The sequence below is a fragment of the Tursiops truncatus genome, chromosome 15 (assembly GCF_011762595.2).
Source record: "Tursiops truncatus isolate mTurTru1 chromosome 15, mTurTru1.mat.Y, whole genome shotgun sequence".
Taxonomy (NCBI): Eukaryota; Metazoa; Chordata; class Mammalia; order Artiodactyla; family Delphinidae; genus Tursiops; species Tursiops truncatus.
The window spans coordinates 36,812,833-36,832,027 of NC_047048.1; the positions used below are offsets into that span (position 1 = coordinate 36,812,833).

At 55.9% G+C, this 19,195-nt stretch overlaps 1 protein-coding gene across 7 annotated transcripts in view; it reads right to left on the reverse strand.

Moving 5' to 3' along the window:
• Positions 1 to 537: 537 nt before the first annotated feature.
• Positions 538 to 19,195, reverse strand: part of CRAMP1 (cramped chromatin regulator homolog 1) — a 68,015-nt gene continuing 49,357 nt past the window's right edge. For 2 of the 7 annotated variants that reach the window (XM_033840061.2, XM_073792455.1), the window contains 11 exons: positions 17,827 to 18,993; positions 15,296 to 15,473; positions 13,439 to 13,620; positions 13,277 to 13,351; positions 11,174 to 11,255; positions 9,886 to 10,286; positions 9,067 to 9,129; positions 8,330 to 8,576; positions 7,372 to 7,536; positions 6,295 to 6,440; positions 538 to 4,502 (listed from right to left, as the gene is read on the reverse strand). In XM_033840061.2, the coding sequence (XP_033695952.1) occupies positions 4,338 to 4,502; positions 6,295 to 6,440; positions 7,372 to 7,536; positions 8,330 to 8,576; positions 9,067 to 9,129; positions 9,886 to 10,286; positions 11,174 to 11,255; positions 13,277 to 13,351; positions 13,439 to 13,620; positions 15,296 to 15,473; positions 17,827 to 18,993 (2,871 nt within the window). In that variant the 3' untranslated portion in view covers positions 538 to 4,337. The remainder of the gene's footprint in view (positions 4,503 to 6,294; positions 6,441 to 7,371; positions 7,537 to 8,329; positions 8,577 to 9,066; positions 9,130 to 9,885; positions 10,287 to 11,173; positions 11,256 to 13,276; positions 13,352 to 13,438; positions 13,621 to 15,295; positions 15,474 to 17,826; positions 18,994 to 19,195) is intronic. The other 5 variants (XM_033840063.2, XM_033840064.2, XM_033840065.2 and 2 more) reach the window with 5 other exon arrangements.

Genomic DNA, 19,195 nt, shown 5'->3' on the forward strand with positions numbered 1-19,195 from the left:
GGTGAGGCCTGCGCCGCGCTCGCGGCCGATTGGTGAGAACAGGTACCGCTCACGCCGCCATTGGGCAGTAACCCGGCGGGGGACTGCCCCTCCCCACTCCCCCGAGGTGGGCGGGGTCGGGCACTATCCGGGCACCTGGCCGAAACTCCCCGCAGCCCCGCGGGGGCCTCCCGCCCGCCTCCCGGGTCTGCCGTGCCGGCACCAAGCAGCACCGAGCTGGGTCCAGCCTGTCCGGAGACGCTTGGTTTTCGCCAGCCAGTCAATGGCACGTCGATACGTGGCCAAAGGAAACGGAATCGCAGTTCCTCTGTCCTGCACGTCGTGGGGGCAAGAACACTAACTCAGAAATGGGAAGCAAGGGATAAACTATGCCAGCTGTCTGATTTCTAGCTCAAAAAAACAAAACACATTCAGCATTGTATTGTTGCTCAGTTACACTGTGGACAGCCCATCGATTCCTCTGAGATCGCACCAGATGAGAGCCACTTGGGCTGTTTGCAAAGTGCACACTTAAAAAGAAAGAAGCAGAAACAGTAATTATTAGATCAAGTATTAGTATGTATTTATGCACAATAATAAAAACAGATTTACAAGTTGAACTGGAAATTTAAACATAAGAAGTTTAACAGCTTTTGTTTATTATATTAAATAACCAAACACCTTTTATTCCCCAAATTGATAAAGAATAAATAATATAATTTACAATATGGTACAAAAAATAATCAGGAAGGACAGGCATTCTGCTTTATACATACACTGTATATGTATATTTATAATCTATAAAACAAATTCACATCTCAAGCCGAAAACCTTAGATGATATGGCTTAACGATTATTATAAAAAACAGCAATAAGTTCTGCTGCCCAGAAGCTCTAGAGCCGGTTATCCTGTTACAGAACAAAGGGCATGGGCTACTGTAGTGCTTCCAAGACTTACCTCACCTAACACGACTTACAAGTTACTGTAGGATTAGGAGAGTTTTGACAAGTCAGGAAAGGTTTGCTGTGGGTTTCTTTCTTTTTTTTCTTAAGACAAAGTGCCATATTACCTCCTAAATGCATCTGATAGATCTCAATGTTAAAAGAAAAAGAAAAAGCAACTGCTGTTTTCCTCCTCCACTTGTTTCAAGTGTCTTTTATTCTATGACTGTTCTTTGTACATGTTTGGATTCAATGGTGTGATCTAGTTAAAGATGCTATTAAACTGAAAAGACACCACCAGTAATGAGGCTATGGTACAGAATGCTAGAGAATGGGACTGAGGTGGGAAAGCAAGTGGATGAACCGATGAAATGGTTCCAAATACCCCCACTCCCTGAGCAAGTACCCTACGCCCAGAAGACACAGAGGGATGAGAAAAATGCCATCACGAACCTTATGTGGAATCACGAACTTCAACTTGCCTCTGCACCTTCTGAAGAATGGAATGCTCATCACGGGATATTCACAATGAAGAATCAAGGCAAAAACAACTCCCTTGAGACCGAAGATATTCAGTCTCAATCTTTAGAAGAGATAAATCAGCAAAAAGATCCCTAACAACGTTAGAGTGACTAGGGGAAGATTTTTCTGAGAAACTGACCTGGTCTTAATCACAACATGCTCAAATGCACAGAGGAAGCCACAGGTGTATACTGACACTGTCACAACTTCCGCTGGAAGGGCAGAGGGAGACGCAGAAGTGGGAGGTGTCTCTGCTTGGGTCTTTTGAAAAATTCCAGCCTTTAACATAACAGTTGCTTATTTTCATACATATATAATCATTTAGGTTGGGAGAAAAGGCATCCATCATTTTAATGCTACAGATGACACCATTTTTCCTTAATATGGCAGGCAAATGCTTATACCTGTCTGGTTGCTAGAGAAGCAGGGTTCTCTGAAATCATGTCAGCTTTATTAAAGGTTTGAGAAGAGTCAGTCCACTCTCCTCCGCAACTCACCTCCCCACTGGATGACACTGGGCAGTCAGCTACTCCCAAATGGAGTCTGTGTGGGAGACCCAAGAGGGACATGCTGCTGAATAAACGGCCGACAAAGTCTTATCCAGATCTCCAGAGTTTTCCTCCTGCTGGACGTCCACCAGGTGACAGGTGCCAACCTACCGACCAGACTACTGTGGGGTGTCCCCTGATGGATAAGCAGCTCGGGATCGCTACTGTCCCTGGCACAGTGCCCACTGCCACTGGGCACTGCCCCCCGCATTGATGCAGTAATGCTACTTGGCATCTCTGGTCCCAGACAGTGGGAATACAAGAAAGCTGGCAGTGGCCTAACCTTGGCCTGATCCACTGTGGATCTAACCGGGTCGGATGCCCAGAGACAGACCTACTGATCTTGTTTGGCTCAATAAGGTGCTAATTTCAGGAAGCTGATACATTGATCACAAAACACAAGCTAGTTTAAAGAGACTCTGGACTCAAATACTGCTGTCTATCTCTCTTAAAGTGGTACCACATCCCTTTCTTTCAGACCTCCAGAGCTTTGGGACTGTTTTTTCAAGAGCCCAGGAGGGCTGCCCACACAGGCTTTTCTTAGTGATGTTTGTGCCTAAATCCAGATCTGAAAGAGGGAGGCCACATGACAGGCAAGAGCTCTGAGGAAAGCTGGAGAGGAAGGAAGGAAGCTATCACCTGGAAGCCACTGTCCCACTTCCTCTGCAGCTTGGAGGGGACAACCCGGCCTGCAGCCTGGAGCAGCTGACCACGCTGGGGAGGCGGCAGGATCAAGAGCGGCCCTTCTGCTTGTACTCGCGAAGGACCTTCCCCTCTCCTTGCACACTGGCTCATCTCTTCGCGGGGGGCGGGGGGGGGGGGTGGGCGGGCAGGGGGAGGAACCACAGGAGAGGGCCCAGCTGGCCTCGAAGGCTGCCGGTCCACAGTGAGCTGGGAGAGAGGCAAGGTGATGAACACTAACAGTAGTGAGCTGGGGCGGATTCAAGAAGCCACACTGACTGCAGCTGCCGGGCAGGGGTAAGCAGCAGGTGGGGTGGTGCCCCAACACCACAGCACTGGTGCCCAGCCACATAGGTGTGCCTGGATGGTGGTTTGTGTGTTTGGCCCCGCAAGGCTGAGAAGGCAGAGGAGCTGTGTTAACTCCATTCTGGGGAAAGACTGGATGTTGCACTACCCGAGATGGTGACGGCTGGTCATCCGAGGAGGCTCAAGGAGCACACCAGAGGGATGTGGTTTCAGTGCACCCTGACTGCGCGTGATGTCTGACCCTTGCCTGGATTCCCTGAACAGGAGGAAGAGAAACAGGAGACCATGAGGCAGAAATACAAGCAAGGGATTAGACATATGCATTGGGGCATACTCTGCACTGATGCCAAGGAAAGGAAGAGAGAACTTTCCCTGCAAATGGCATCTGTCCAAAATGCTAGGCAGAAACATGTCAGAAGTTCAAGATCATCAGGAAAGTCTTATCTGTAGTCAAATGAGCGCTTGGGGATCACCCTAATAGAGAGAAATAACATCTCAGGTCACCGAGAAGAAGTGTGCAGATAGACGCGGGGAAGAAACCAACCAAATAGGAACCCTGTTCTTCCTCTCCAATGTCTCCTAATTCTCAAAATATGAGAAAAGCATTTTCTGACCAGCTTAGCGGGATTTTTTAAAAAGTCCACACAACCCGCATAAGACATGATTCTTTTCCCCCTTCCTGTTGAGTCAGTCAGAACAAAAGCTCCAGATGAGGAAGCACTAGGCCATGGTCAGGATTTCTGGGGAGGTGGCACCAGTTGCACTGACCTGGGACCCTCCCACTGCCCCATGATTGGAGTGTCCTCTGCAGTGCCCGCTGTCTCAGGTCATGCCCAGCTGTCCTCCTCGTCCTCGCATTGCAGAGGGAAAAACTGAAGCAGGGAGTGGGTTTGGCGCAAAGAAGGCAGCAATGCCCTGGAGCCTCCCTGCAGAGAGCAGGAGGTCACAGCTCCCAGGCCATAACGACGACAGCCAGGCCCACCACTCTTTTCTCTCAGAAAGAAAACACCCTGAAACGTCTGACACAATGACTGAGGCAGAAGCGTGGGTACCATGCAGACCCTAACACATGCTCCTGGCAGGGGGTGGGTCCGACGCCAGGGCCACATCTGACACTGGCCTTGCCGAGGACGCTCCCTCATCGCCTGGCCACCACTGCCTCGGCCTGCTGGGACATGGCTGTGTGCACGTTGCACGTTCTGGGTGCAGAGGTGCCTCTGTTCAGACTGTCTCCTGGGAGTCCAGGCTTGATTTATGTTTTCTCTCTTCTAAAGAGGGCCACCCCTATGATGCTCGAGGACCACCAACCCCGTAAGCTGTCCTCTGCAGCCTCCGGGCTGCCCCAGCCATGAGGCACAGTCACTGGGACAGGTCACCGACCGGGGGGCCACCTCCACCGCCATCAAACAGAACCTCTCGGCGGCCAGGCTCAGCGATGGACAGCTCTTGGGCCAGATCGTTGAACCGGGATATGTAATCGATGCTGTTTTCGTTCATCATGCACACCAGCTGGGAATCCACAACCTGTGGGAGAGGACACGGGGAGACGAGTGAGCATGCAGCTGGCCACCACAGCCAGACTTAAGCGCAACTCCCTCTACAATGAGGGTGAGAGTCCCTCCGGCGGCCACGTAACAGCAGCCCCCGCACTACAGGGACAACCTCAGAATCACCTCCATCAATGCGAACACTCGCTCTGTGGACAAGTATGCACTGTGAGCCCGGCCGCCCAGCTGTCGGGTCAGAGTGGTGGGTCCCCGGGGAGGACGGTCAGTGGACAGAGAGGCAGAGGGAAGGCAGCAGAACTAGGGACTGTGGGGTGGCCTGAAGGAGACAGAAGTGGAGGAGAGAGTTTGCCACGGGCTTGCGTGTCAGAGGAGGGTTTTCTGAGGCGGGGTGTGAGCAGAAGTGTGGGAGCAAGTCATGTAAAGCCACGAGGGAAGCACATTCCCGTGAGAAGAAACAGCAGGTGCAAAGGCCCTAAGGTGGGAACAGCCGGCTGTTCAAGAAACAAGAAAGATGGTGGATGTGACAGTGAGTAAGGCAGAGAGTAGAGGAGACCAGAGTGTGCACAGTGGGGCCTCACGCATCAGGACTGTCCTGTGGGCAGAGCCAGGGAGTTTACTGTCTCCTCCCGCACCTCCAGCACCGGACTGTCGGCCTCATGGGGATGGGGCCTTTAATTTGTCCATTCTGGGCCTGTAGCAGTGCCCGGCATCTAGTAGGCCCTCAATTAATATTCATTAACAAACTGCTTGATGTAATGAACAAATACAGATGAGAAGCCTTCGGAAAATTCTGAGTAGAGCACAGGATGGACTGAACTTTAAACTTTTTAACTACAAGAAATTTCAAAAAAACTGAAATTTGTCTTCAAAATCCCCTCGGATCTCGAGATTTACGTCCGGACACCGAGAAGCTGAGGCATCCTGGGAAGCAGCTGTGTGAGCTTTGTTTGATCCAGGTTCCCCCCGAGTATCGACTATGAAATGCTCGAGGGCCCCCCACAAGTGCCTCGACAGCCCAGGGAGCCGGTGTTGGGGAGATGCTGCTCTAGGACTTCAACAATGAGCTGGGGGTTGGGCCAGGGGCATTCTAGACTTAGGTTCTCCACTCAGCACAGCCTCTGTCTAAACTCCTACAGTACCTGTTACTTCACGCCTGGAGTCTTAGTTAAATGTACCCGTCTTCACTCCCTCAGCCCTACTTGCCCACAGATACCACTCAAACCTAGTGGGATGGAGGCCTGGGTGGTTGTGTGAGGCAGCGGCCTGGACAAAGAAAAGAGGGATGCTGCATTCCAGGCAGAACATGTGGGTGACACACTGCCACAGCATGACTCCCGGGTCATCACGTGATCGCAGAGGAGCCTCTGCAGCAGCCCTCCCTCCATTCGGCAGGTCAGCCACGAGCAACGACACCAAGATGCTGCTCAAGGGTCCCCTCTGTCAGGTGGCAGCACCGCCACTACTGCCTCTTCTCCTCTGCAGATCAGGAGACTGAGCAGGGGGACACAGAGTCCCTGCCCGAGGTCACACAGCTGGTGGAGGATACACAAGACCCAGAGCTGCCTTCAGAGCCCCGGGCTCAGCCCTGACTCAGGGTCTGTCACCTGCTGCCAGTGGGACAAATGCCGGGCCAGTACTGGCAGAGATTCCCATTCAGGAGCAGTCAGAGGCTGGGCTCTGTCCATGACGGCTCCTGACATGTAAATCTTGGTGAGCAGTTCTGAGTAACCACACGGGTCTGCCAGAGGGTCTGGCAGCTCTGGGATGGAGGCTGGCACCCAGGCTTGGGGGAAAGGTCGTGCGCTTACCTCGGCGACATCAGCCAGGGACCGGGACACAAACGAGTCGCGAGAGTTGCCATCCAGCAGGCTGGGGCCCAGAAGGGAGGTGCCGCTATTGGTTCCGACAGGGGTTGGCAGCATCTTCCGGCTCTTCTCTGGGGAGATGAAGCTCGCTGCAGAGAGGAAGGAGAGGCCCTGAGCTGGCTAGGCCTGGACTGGTCCAGGGAGGCCCGGCTGGGCCCTGCAGGCATCTCGTTGCTTGCATGGGCACGGTGCTCCAGACGGAGGCATCAGGCCATACCTGCCTTTCCTCCCATGGTGAGCCTTGGGAAAGTCTATCTCATTTTTCTAGGGGCCCCACAGTGTTCCACTGTCTGGTCACCACTGCTACCTCAATGTAAGGTTGTTTCCAATTTCTCATGATTTCTGTTCGACTTTGCAGAGTCTGCACTGCTCTCTGTGACTTTCTGAGCAGGCAATGCGCATTGGGGGCTGGCTCTCCCGCACCACCCAGACCAGAGCCCCGGCTTGTTCGGGGCCTTCAGGTGTGGTGCTCCCACACGGTGCTGACCCAGTTGGTCAGCAAACAGCACGCCCCACGCCAGGGTGCACACCCTGGCTGCTCTCTACAAATGCAAAGTGCACGGACCCCAGATGTGCCTCAGAAACTCCTCTGTGCAGGAAACCAAAGCTGGTGCGTCTTTCCCTAACAGCCCCTTCCTGTCCCACAGGCACCGGTGGTGACGAGGATGAACACATCCTGTGAAGGCTCCGATCTGTCATTGCCGTGCCACCACAGAACAGAAGGAGGGGAGCAAAGAGGGCGCAACACGCCAGCTCCTTCCACCCTGCCCTTGTCAGTGAGCCTGCGGGGAGGGGCACAAGGGACTGACCGCAGGATGGACGTGGCCATGGTTACGGGGTTTACACATCTGCCAAAGCCTAGTGACCTGCACACTGGGGCCTGGGCACTTTCCCACATGTAACTGATGCAGAAAAAACCCCTAAATACCAAGGAACAGCCCTGGAGGGGCCCTCTGCCAGGAGCGTGGAGAGTCCAGACTCTGGCTCTGCTTGTTCCGGCTGCCCTCCACAGAGACTCACCAAACAAGCTGCTGAGTGAGGAGTCCGTGGGGTCGCTGGGGCACCACTGGGGGTCGTGGGTCGGGGAGGCGATCCAGTCTGGCTGGGGGCTGCTGGACGGGGAGGGGAGACTCTTGGAACTGTCACTGCCGTTCAGTTTTGCTGGAGAAAGAGGGACTCCTTCACCTGTCAACCAAAATCTGGGTCAGAGCCGACATGTGGAGTGAACAGCCCCACTTCCCCCACCTGCCACCAAGAAGGCCATGGAGTGGCGTGGCATGCGCGGCTGAACTGGGAGGCCCAGGACCCCACTGGGCCCCCCAACAGTAGGGACCCGTGCCCATCTTCAGAGAATGACACTGGCCACAGCGGATGGAGGCAGGCCCTGTGCTGAGGGCGTCACCTACACCCTCTCCTGCTGCTGACGACAGCCCTGCAAGATGTCCGCGGCTCCCAACACACTGCTAAGGAGAACAGGCTCTAATGAGCCGGTGACCAGCCCACGGCCACACGCTGCCAGCTATTAGCTCTGAATCCACGGTCTGAACTCTACCAGCTGGCGCCCACCATACCGCTGCCCCACAGCACCATCCCCACAGGCTCGGGGAGCCAAGGCCCACAGGTACCAGTCCAACCCCTCCTAAAACCCACAACCCCGCAGGTGTCCAACCCAGGTTCAGAACTGACAAGGAAACGGCCCTGCCTGATCCCCAGGCTGGAGACGCCTCGTGGGCCCGCTCTATCTCCCAAGGCCAGGGGCAGCCCTGCCAGACCACAAACAGGCTCAGGTCCTGTACAGGCCTTGTCCGCCTGCGCTCCCCCTGCCAAGGCTGGGCAGTGCCTTGTAGGTGCAGAGGCTCAACACCCAGGACAGCTGGACAGCAAGGTGCCTGGAGGCTGGCAAACACTCAGGTGGGAGGTCAAGGCCCCTGGGAGAACTGACTCCAGGAGGGCTGTGCAGAGGCACCCTGCTCCTTACTGTACTGGCCGGAGCTGATGGCGATCTCGATGATGGAGTCGCTGATCTGCGTGGCGGGCTCTCCCTGAGAGAGCACGTCCTCGGGCGGGCCGGGCAGGGAGATGTCCAGCAGAGCAGAGACGTTGGGCGGAGAGAGCCGGGTGCTGGAGGCCTCCGACGAGGCCAACGGTGTGGAAAGCCCATTGTGGAGAGGAGCCTTGGACAGCTCGGATAAGGAGAGAACGGGCGAGTTCTGCGGAGACAGATACTGTTGAGACACGACAGAGCAGACAGTCCATACCAAGCAATGAAAAAGCAACCTTGGTCCCGCAGAGCAGTGACTGAGTGATGGGGACACCAACAGAGACGCAGTGACCCCAGCGGTCACTCATCCATCCAGCGAGAAACACACTCAGGGAACTTCCTTCTCCTGAAACCCTTGAGGGATGGCACAGTTGGGAGGCCGGGCCGAGGTGGCCTGGATCTGCTTCCACCCCCAGCTGATGACCTCCTCGAACCCGGCCCAGAAAACTTAGTCCTTCCAGAACTGTGTCTCAATCAGCCAGCCCGAGAGGGGAGAAAGGAAGCCTGAGATGGGAGCCGCATGTGCACCAAGGAGGCAAGGTGCGGGGAAGGACGGCCGCTGGGCATCATGAGGAGGAAGCCCGGGCCCACGAGCAGGACCACGAGGGTAGGGCCCAGCGCCGGACGAGGTCCTGGGGCAGCTACTTTGCTCAGCAGCCAACAGCACACTCTACCTGGAAACCGTCTGCCACCGTCTCCTGCCTCGAGGGGACACTGATGAACGGGTCGCTTGTGCCCTACGAGAACACCAGGAATATGCCAGTGAGCGCTGGTCCAGCACCTGGCTCCTGAGGAGTGCCATCCACCCCACGGCTCCTAACAGGCAGGAGCACGGGGGTGTAGGCTGGAGAGCTTTCCCTGGGAGCACAGGAAAGCCCATTGCTCTCAGAATGTGCGCCCCCACATCCCCAAACTTGAGACCATTTGTCAATTCACAATCAATTCCAGTCCTAGCAAGAGGTCGACCTCAGGGTCCTCAGGCAGGGCTGGGCTCTGCAGTCCTAAGTGGCCGCCTGCCCTGCCCACCTCAGGCAGCCCTCAAACAGGTGGAGGAACCAGAGGAGCTGGAGTGCTGGCGGGGCTGCAGAGCAGGGCCCGCTGAAGCAGCACCCAAGTAGCAGGGAGTCAGGGGTGGACTGACAGCCAACTTGGTGACATTGCTGTTCAGGCCGGCTACCTTCGCTGCAGGCAGACCTCCTGTTCAGGCCGGCTACCTTCACTGCGGGCAGACCTCCATGCCCATCTTAGTTGCGGATTCCCTGGGTCACATGGCAAGCCCACCCCACCCGCTGCGCCACATGGTCTCACTCAGGCTGAGACTTCCCTGTTCAGTGACGCTCCTCTCGCTCAGCAGGCCCGTCCCCTCCAGAGGCAGAGCTGGAGTCCAGCACGACCTCAGCTCATGGCCTTGGCTTTCAAACCAGGACTGGAGACTGACCATCCCATCCCAAAAGCTGGTGGCAGCTCAGAGAAGCCCTTCTAAACACACTCACCCCTACAGCGGGGATGGGGTCTCCATTCTGGTGGGTGCCGGTGGAGTCCTGCCCCGAGACAGTCACCGTCACCTCATCTGAAGACAGCGGGGAGATGCCAGACAAGCCATCGGCATCCAGGACGGGGAGGGGGCTCCCAGGGATGATGCCGGCGCTTTTAGCTGCTAAGTCGATAGCGCCTGGCAACAGAAGCAACGTGCAAGTCTTTGTCTCCTGACGTCCTGAAACGCGCCCCAGAGGGGACAGCCCATGTGCAGGCCTCATTTTCATGCCAGGGCAGAGTCGCAGAGACTTACTGGCCAGGTGGCCTGGGGCCTGGGGTGGCAGGACCTTGGGCACAATCGGCCGGGACAGAGCCGCTTTGGTCAGGGAGGACTGAATGGGCCGGAAGGAGCCTCTCCCTGTGAGGATGAGAGTGGAAGCAGACGCGTCAGGCACATGAGCTGATGGTCTCTTGCCACACGGCGGGGGCTGCACGAGCTCCCCTTCATGGCCACCGTCCGGATCATGGAAGCCGAGCTGGAAACCACCAAACGTCCCAACACTTGCTAACTTGGGGAAGTTAATGGTCACACAGGGCCCCGGTGGGGAGAAAGCACTGTCGCCCGTGACAGCGGCACCACTGCGCTTCCTGGGGGCTGCTGAATGGCTGTGGTCACTACTGTCAGCCCACGGGAACAGCCCTTTAAGGGTCTGTCACACCTGAGCTGAGCTACAGGCTCCTCTGAGGGGGTCAGAGCACCAGACTAGGATCAAGGTGCTGCCTCTGCAAGCGGGCTCCTTCCTGGCAGGCTGCCATTGAAAAGTAGGTGTGAGAATGAGCAATTGTCTGGGTCTTGTGAAAATCAAGACTGATAAAAAGGTAAGTCATGGAATGTGTGTTTCACTGAAGGAGTCTCACTGTGTAAGATTTACTGCAAAGTGTGAGGGCCCCACTGAGCTTACAGACCAAATGAAAGCGTGAGTCGCACACCCTAAGGACACGTCTGATCCATAAAACGCCTGACAAGAATATGTCATGGATGGGGTGGACCACAGACCCTTCTCTAAACTGAACCAAGCGGAGCACCCCAACCAGGGCCGTATGAGCCCACCTTGGGAGGAAGCTGCCTGTGGACCACCAGTCAGGGGACCATGCCTGCCCACACCGCTGCCCATGTTGATAGAACAGACCCAGGAAGGCTTGAAATGTCATTCAAAGGGCCACAGAAACAAATGCCTGCAATTCCCAAAGACGGGGCCGCGCACGTAAGGAGCGAAAGCTTCCCTGAGAAGCCCTGGCACTTACCAGTTATGGAAGAATTCGACAGGATGGAGAAGGAACAGACATTGTGGGACTGGTTTTCAGACGGTCTAGGAAGCAGTGTTCTCTGTGGAGGGAAAATTGGCAATATTCAGGTGATGGAAAGACCCCAATACCGAAAATCACCCAGGAAACTAGTGCTGGATTGTAAAGGAATGTTCTAGAGAAGAGGAAGCTGAGTGTAGCCAGATGGGGGTTCTGGTTCTAGAGTTGCTGACACAAGGGCTTCCAAGACAGTCTGAGGATGGCTGTGCTCTGTAGACCCCAGACCCCTAAACACTGGGTTCTCTCTAAAAAGAACCTAGGGAATTGAAGCTCCCCAGGGAAAACTGGGGGAATGTCAGAACAATCCACCTTTTATCTAGAACATCTGGATTTGGCTGGAATGCAACTAGTCCTATAAATATTTATAACCACTTGATATGGACTGTTACGAGATATCCCTTGTTTGGGTGAACAAAATCAAGTTGCCGCCTGTATCGCAGGGGGTCAAGGCCATGCGGCTCTCCACCCCATCCACGGTCTGGTGCCTGCTCCTCCCTGTCACACGCCCAGGGCTCCCATGTGTGAAACATCAGGTCCCAATGTGCTCAGGGCGCCTTCATGGTGTGACGACTACCACCTAAGAGGAAATGGAGTTCACTGCCAACACTGTTAGCTGTTGAGGTGAAGCACTGACAGAAAGCATCTCTCAGGCTGAAAGTGTCCAGAGGCACTGCAGCTCTGGGCGTACAGCTGGGCTCTCGCCCCACTGGGGCTCCCCAAGGGTCTACCAGGTGCCGCAAGGCAACAGGGTGACTGTACACGAGGTGACAGGCCCTGGTGTCCCCTGCCAGCCTCACGCCTCTTTGAAAGAGCCAGGTGGGAGATCCTTTAGGCTCTGGGCCTCGCGGTCTCTGTCACAGCTACTCAAGTGCGCCCCGGTGGTGTGAAAGCAGCCGTGGACAGCAGGGAAATGAAGTACCGTGGCCACATGCCCATGAAACTTTTTATAAAAACAGTAAGTGAAAGAACCACATATGAAGTGTGATTCCATTTATGTGAAATTATGTGATCCCTAGAGACAGGAAGTGGCTCAAGGGTTGAGGAAGGGGCGGTGCAGGTAATAGGCCGAGCTTCTGTTTGGGGTGATGACACAGCAGTGGGGGCTGCACACCCCTGTGAATATACTAAAAACCCTGAACTGTACGCTTTAAACAGGTAGGCTTCATGGTATGTGAATTATATATCAATAAAGCTGTTTACAAACAAAACAACAACAGGCAGCTGAGGGCACCATGGCTGCGACCCTGGGCCGTGAGGTATCCTCTCAGCCAGGGAGTGTGCTCCCATGCCCAGGACAGATGGTTAATGTATTTAACCAAATATACCAAAATTAAATGCCCTAACATTGAATTAGTCTGCACAAAAAAACCTGTGGGACTTGGAATAAATTTTCCTTCCTGAGATCTGTCATGCAATCTCTCATTTCTAAATAAATTACTTCCAAGAGAGGAAGAGATTTCTGAGTCTAACAAAAGGAGACCTATGCATTAATTCAAAAACATTCATAAATTTCCAGGCCCATAGTTATTTCAGCTTCACCTCTGTTATCTTTTCACCTCCAAATAAAAATACCCTCTTTCTTCTGTGCCTCTCATCCCTGGATCACCCCTCTGGGTCTGCAGGTGGCATCCACAGGTCCTCCCAGAGTTCATTACCAGCTTGGGAGAGGTCTGGCCTCTGGTCAATCCATATACCTTGCCAACTGCTTCCATTTACTACATACTTATAAACAGATATTCTGAGCGTCCTCACATATATTCCAATCTGGAACATCCTTGGAACCCAAATACCAAGAACTTTGTGTCTTTTTTGCAAGCGGTTTTCATGCTGTACCAAGATTACCTTTATTTTCAGGTACAGTTAGGGTCACTGTTACTACTTTATCCTGCTAAAAAGAAGAAAAGAAGGGGCAGGGATTCTCCCCACTTCACATGAAAACCTGAGACACAGGAGGACACTAGCGTGTCCTGGGCAGCTCAGCTGGTGGGAGGGAGAGGCCAGCCCTTGAGGCCAGGCACACACAGACGTGGATGGGCTCCTGACCTGGACCACCAACGGCTTCCGCAGGTGCCGGTTCCGCAGCTTCCTGGGCTTTGGCAGGAAGAAATCCGACTGCATCTGTGAGGAAGACAGTACTGACCCTGAGAGTGTTTTCTCCACACACATGGGGCAGGCCAGCAGCGGGGAGGCGTGGGCCCCACTTACACTGATGGAGTTCAGATGCTGACGGAACGTCAATTCTGTTTCCTTGTTGGGAGAGAAGAGCTTCCCGTGTCGGCTGTTGGGTGGCAAAGTTGTCGGGACAGCAAAAAGGCCACCATCTGAGTCACCACTTCCGGCACTGGAGGGACCAGCCACCAAGAGGGGCCTCGGGGGGTTTCTCAAACCTAGGGAAGGAGAAGGGAGAACAGATACAATGGCGCTCACCCAGTAACGCCTCCCGCATGGGAGGGGTTCCACCGGGAAGAAAATCAGAAAGGAATCCTTGACGGCCTCTCTGGTGTCCTTAAAGGGAATTTCCTATATCTCAGTGCTGTAAAAATCTGCTTTTCTCCCTTTCTCCCTGAAATTCTAGTTCCCACCATGTAAGCAGATCAGAGCTTTCCTTGATCTCTGATCTCAGTGGGAAGGGCAGAGTCACCTTCAAAGACTTTTCAGAGCTAGAAGAACCTTCCAGATCATCTAGTGCAGACCAGAGGTCAGCAAATGTTCTCTGGACACGGACAGACAACAAAAGTCAGCCTTGAGGGCCTCACAGTCTCTGTTGAACTCAGCTCTACGGCTGCAGCACAAAGGCAGCCACGTGAGCCACTGGATGTGGCCATGTGCCAATAAAACTTCATTTACAACAAGCAGGCTGTGGACCACGGTCTGCTGATCCTTGGTCTAAATCTCTAATCATACAGAAAACAGACCTAGAGATAAAAAGACAGAAAATATTTATTTAGGAACTACTATCTGGGGACTCTCCTTGCTGTTCTCATCATCATAGGCGCTGCTGCAAAGCACCCTCACTTCATGATAGGGACGGGTCCCCTTTCTTTATTCTTTATTTGCAAATCTGTGAGGTTAAATCAACACGCACAGAGTCCAGAGACCAGGTCTTTTAAGCACCTGTCTGGATTCTAGCACTGCAGGCGCACTGGGCTAAAAGCATCCTCGATTGAGGAAGAGTGTGGATATTTAAGAGTTCACAGAATTACAAAACTTTAAAGCCAGAGGGAGGCGGCAAAGACTATACAGGCTCCCAGCTAGCCCACCACTGGTTGACGCCTGAGGAACGCACCTTTGCCTTAAAGACAACCGATTCAGAGTCTGCTGCTGCCCCCTCGTGAGCCACAGCAAGGAAACAGGATAAAGGTCAGGAGGGAAATGGAAAACAAGAACTGCAGGAGGTGGGGAGCCTGACACCACAGCAGCTTATTCTTTAAAATTCATGCAGAATTAACTATTCTAGCCATGACAACCTGTTTTATTAAAAGAAAAATACTAAGCAAGTAAACTGATGACTCAGAGAAACGAGTCATGTTTATCCTAGGGTTATGTGCCACGTAACCCAAAAAAGGACGCTGAATTTAAATTACTTCCTAGATACAACCATGGACCAGCAGGTAAGCCCATCTTTCTTTCTAAGACTTGTGTTCAACTGCGGGGGTATCCTTTAACTGAAGGTTTCTTTATTCTAATACTTTAGATGTAAAGAAAAACAGTCCCTGTAAGACTCAGAAAGAACCAACCTTTCTCATGCTTTAAGCCACCAACTCGGCATGATATGGAGGCTGCTGTTGACCTCACAAAGCCAGATCCCCCAAAGTGACCAGACTGGCAAGGGTCCCCTATGTTTCCTGTCGGCTCCCGCACCCAGGACCCCAGAGCCTCTGTGACAGGCCCTGTGCTCACCCTCCCCTTGAGGAGGCAGTGATTTCTGTACCCCACACCATCCGCTGGACTGCAGCTGACTGAGTGGGGCGAGGCCTCAGGCAGCCCAGAGCTCTCAGCTCTGTGTAGCCCGCAACGCCCAGCAAGGACCCAGGAGGGTGCCTGTGGCTGTCTGAGCCTCACCTGAGGAGCAAGGTGTGGAGCTGGGGGAGAAGGTCTTGCCGTGACGGAGGGCAGCCTGGTTTCGAGGGCAGCGTGGGCTGCGGGTGCTGACAGTCACCACCTTCCCCGGGGGCGTCGTCGACTGCTCCTCCTGGACGGGCCTCACTGAGGCCGTGGAGCCAGTGTTCGCTTCTGGAGCCTGGGACAGAAACGGGCCAAAACATTGGCCAAACTCAGCACGGAACAATGCTTGTGGAGTGTGACAGGACAGCAAAGGACCCAGGGTCATACTCCATGACGCACAGGTTGGTGCCCCCAGGCCCTCAGGGGAACAACCGCTGTCCTCCAGGAGCCCTTCTGCGTTCACTGCTGCGGTGGCACGGACAGGGCGTACCCCTGCACTGACGGGAGGGGAGGCTGAGTGGCAAGCGACAGGGACTCTCCTTCTTAAAGCTTCTTCTGATTGTGAGTCAGAGGAAGGAAATACAGATTAATTTCTAAAATCAAACACAATCACAGCCAAGGAGTCCTCTGCTTAGTCAAAACCTCCACCTCAGGGGTTTCGTGGGCCCCTACCTGAGGCCGCTGCCTCCACTCTCCTGGCTGTCACTGAGTGTTGGGCTCCTCGGCCATAGAGGCACCCCTTCTACTCACCTGTTCTCTCCCATGACTCCACCATCCTGCCCCGCCCCCTCAGTTCTTCCCAGCACCCACTCCCCATGCTCTCACCCAGCCCCACCTACCCTGCACCTCTTTCTGTGTCTCCCATGCCCTTCGCCCTGGCCTGACCCACCTTCTCCTTTCCCTGGGACCCCTGCTGTGTCCCTTCCTACTCCATTCACTGGATCTCAACACCCCCACCTCCCACCTGAGTGCCCGTCAGCCTCCTGGGGCGGGGCGGCCATTGCTGCACTTGTTTGTCAGCGTCCCACCTACAGAGATATCGCAGGGAGGGGCCGCCTGGCCAGGCAGGCCATCTCTAATTCAAGGTCCTCTATTTCTCCTGGGGCCTTGAGCAAGGGATTCTCACACCTGAGCTGCATCAGAATCACCAAACAGGGCATGGGGGTGGGGGCGTCTCGTCAAAACAATCTCCTGGGCTGCAAGAACCTGCATCCCTAACGAGTTCCCAGGTGATGCCAAGGCTGCTGGCCGGGGACCCCGCTTCAGGAACCACAGATCTGAGCGCCTTGCTCTGCATACTCTGCACTTCCAACTTGCTCTACTCTCCTCTCCCAGTTGAGGCTGAGGCCAAGGCCAGCACCTCGGCCGTGTACCAGAACTCCCGCATCCTTAGGAGCCGGCCTGGCCTGGCCTCCTTCCCTAGGGGTCTGGACACGCTCCGGTCTCCCCCATCTCTGCTCCTGACCCCTCCAAAAGCCAAACTTGAAAAAGTGTTTTAAACTCATCATCTCTGTCCAGTCACTGCAATACTGCCCATGTCTGCCCGCAGGTCACATCCACACCTGAATCCAAAGTCCACTGCTGGCCCTCGGGCCCCACGCACCCCCACGAGAACTGGTCCCACGTGGCGCTCTTTCCCCACCATGAGCTCTGCTGAGTGCCGCCAGAAGATGGTGGGCAGGAGCCTAGGGCAGAGGCTCCGGGAAGGGCAGAACACAGACCACGTGCTGTCTGCCTCGGGGAGCAGGAGGCGGGTACCCGTCACAGCGGTGACATGGGCGCACCTCAAGTTTGGTTCTGACTGTGACCCGAGCCCCACTCCTGTGAGGCCACCATGCTGAGCTTCGGCGCCTCCTCCTGGAACTTGTGAGCCTCACCTTCTAGTGCACACGCACCTTTCGGGATCGACCTGCCTCAGTACGCTGCTCTTGTGCCCAGAGAGCGGACTAGACTTTCCGGTTGCAGCACCTTCCAGCCCACGTGTGGGCTTTGCTGGCCGGCCTCCCAGGAGCAGGGGTGGGGGGGCAGTTACAAGCCGTGGCCAGGCCCACCTGGCCGGGTGCCCTTTCCCTGGGCCATGGCAGCCACTGCCCCCCACAGGAGCCTCTCAAGGAACCTGAGACCACTCCAACCAGCCACCTCCTGACAGGGTCTCCTGGGCGCAGCCCACCCAGCGCAGCCCCTCCCAGCTCCACTCCCTGCACCCAGGCTGCACCCCCACTGGCCTCCAAGGATGGCCTTTCCAAAGCACACACTCGACCTCGCCGTTCCTGCTGCAGAAACCTGTAACGCTCCCAGCCCAGCTCGGCTCCTGGCCATGGCTGCCACCTCACCTCTGCGCCTCTGTCCCAGGCTCTGTCCCCTCGGCCCACATACTTGGGCTCAGTGGCATCTCTGGAGCCGGGCAAGGTGCAGCCCGTGTGAGCCCCACGGGACGAGGGCCTGCACTGCAGGGAACTGGAGCCCCAACCACGTGCTCTGTGCAGCCCACTCCAGGGAACGAAAGGCGACCCCCAGACCACTTCCTCCAAGGAGCCTGTGGGGCCCCAGACCACCTGCCACAAGGCCGGTCTTTCCTCTCTGGACCACAGCCACCCAGCCGCGAGCCCTTGGGGGGCCAAAAGGGCCGTGCTCTGACCCACACTTACCAGCCTGGGGTTGACCTCGGTGGAGATGAGCTTCAGGAGGCAGCTGAGGAGGCGCTGCTTGTGGAAGGTGGTAGGCGGGGAGCCGGCCCGGGAGCCCTGGGCCTGCCCTCCCAGGGCCTGGCCCTCAGGGCCCAGCACTGCCAGCCAGTCGTACTCTAGCTGCAGCTTGTTGGGCTTGCCCATCATGAGGTAGACTTCAGCCAGCGTGAGGCTTTCAGAGGTCTGCAGGTTCCAGCCCTCCTCGCGGAGCTGCTGGGCGAACCGGCTGGCAGGGACGTCCTTCGGAGGCTTGACAGCAGGCTGACCCTGAGGTGGCGGGGGGTCCAAGGGGCTCGCTTTCTCCTGGGGTTCCTCCGCAGGCGCGTCCGCCAAGTCTTTAGTGCAAACGTCCGGCTGGAGCCCGGGGCTGGGCTGAGGCTCTGGGCCGGGAGGGACGCGGACGGGGGATGGTGCCCTGGCCCGGGCGAGGTCGGCCACCTCTGCGCTGCTGGGGACGAGGGTCTCTGGGGAGGGGCACCCTGAAGGCCGTGAGTCTGCGCAGCGGCACTGCTCGGGGATGATGAGGTCCTGACAGGACTTCATGTAGCGGGGGAAGGGGTCGAGGAGGGAGAGCTCATCTTCCAGGTCTGGGAGCTGGCCACAGGCACACGCCAGGGGCCCGGACTCTCGGGCAGGGCCGTCCCCACCCTCTGCAGCAGCGGCCGCAGGGGTCTTCTCAAGCTGTCCACCAGCATCCTGGAGCCCAGGGGGAAGCCTGTCGGAGGCATCCGGGCTGCTGAAACTTGCAGCAGCCCCCTCCCCAGGTGCACTTTCAGGGGAACTCTCCCCAGAGCTCTGCAAAGCATCGGTGGAGGGAGGGGGCCGCCCCCCGCCCTTGGCCTCGGCGCCGCCCCGTGGGCACTTCAGCTGGCCCCTGGCTGTGCCCTGCCCGCTCTGGATGCCCAGGATCTGGGCTGGGGGCAGCGAGTGGGTGTCCTTGGTGCTCTGCTTGCACCGGCCACCCTCCTGCCAGTGCACCGTGCAGAAGGCCTTTGAGTGTACCACTCGGGCCACGCCCGGCAGCGGGGTCAGGGTGCAGTTCTCCCCCGGGAACAGGTGAAGTGCCACCTTCTCCTGCGATGGCTCCATGAACGAGTCCTGCAGCTGCTGCTCCTCAAACGTCTTCCGCTGAGCGCACCGTCAAGGAACCACCTGCAGCAGCAGCTCACACCCTGAGGTCCAGCGGGGAGACACGACAGGTACTTCCTTCTTTCCGGGCTCCACACCCAACACTCACCCTCCTAGCTGGGAACTGGGCAGGGCTACAAGCCAGCCAAGGACACGAAGATGGAGGTGTGGGGCTGTCCTCGGTCACTTTGTTCAACCTGCT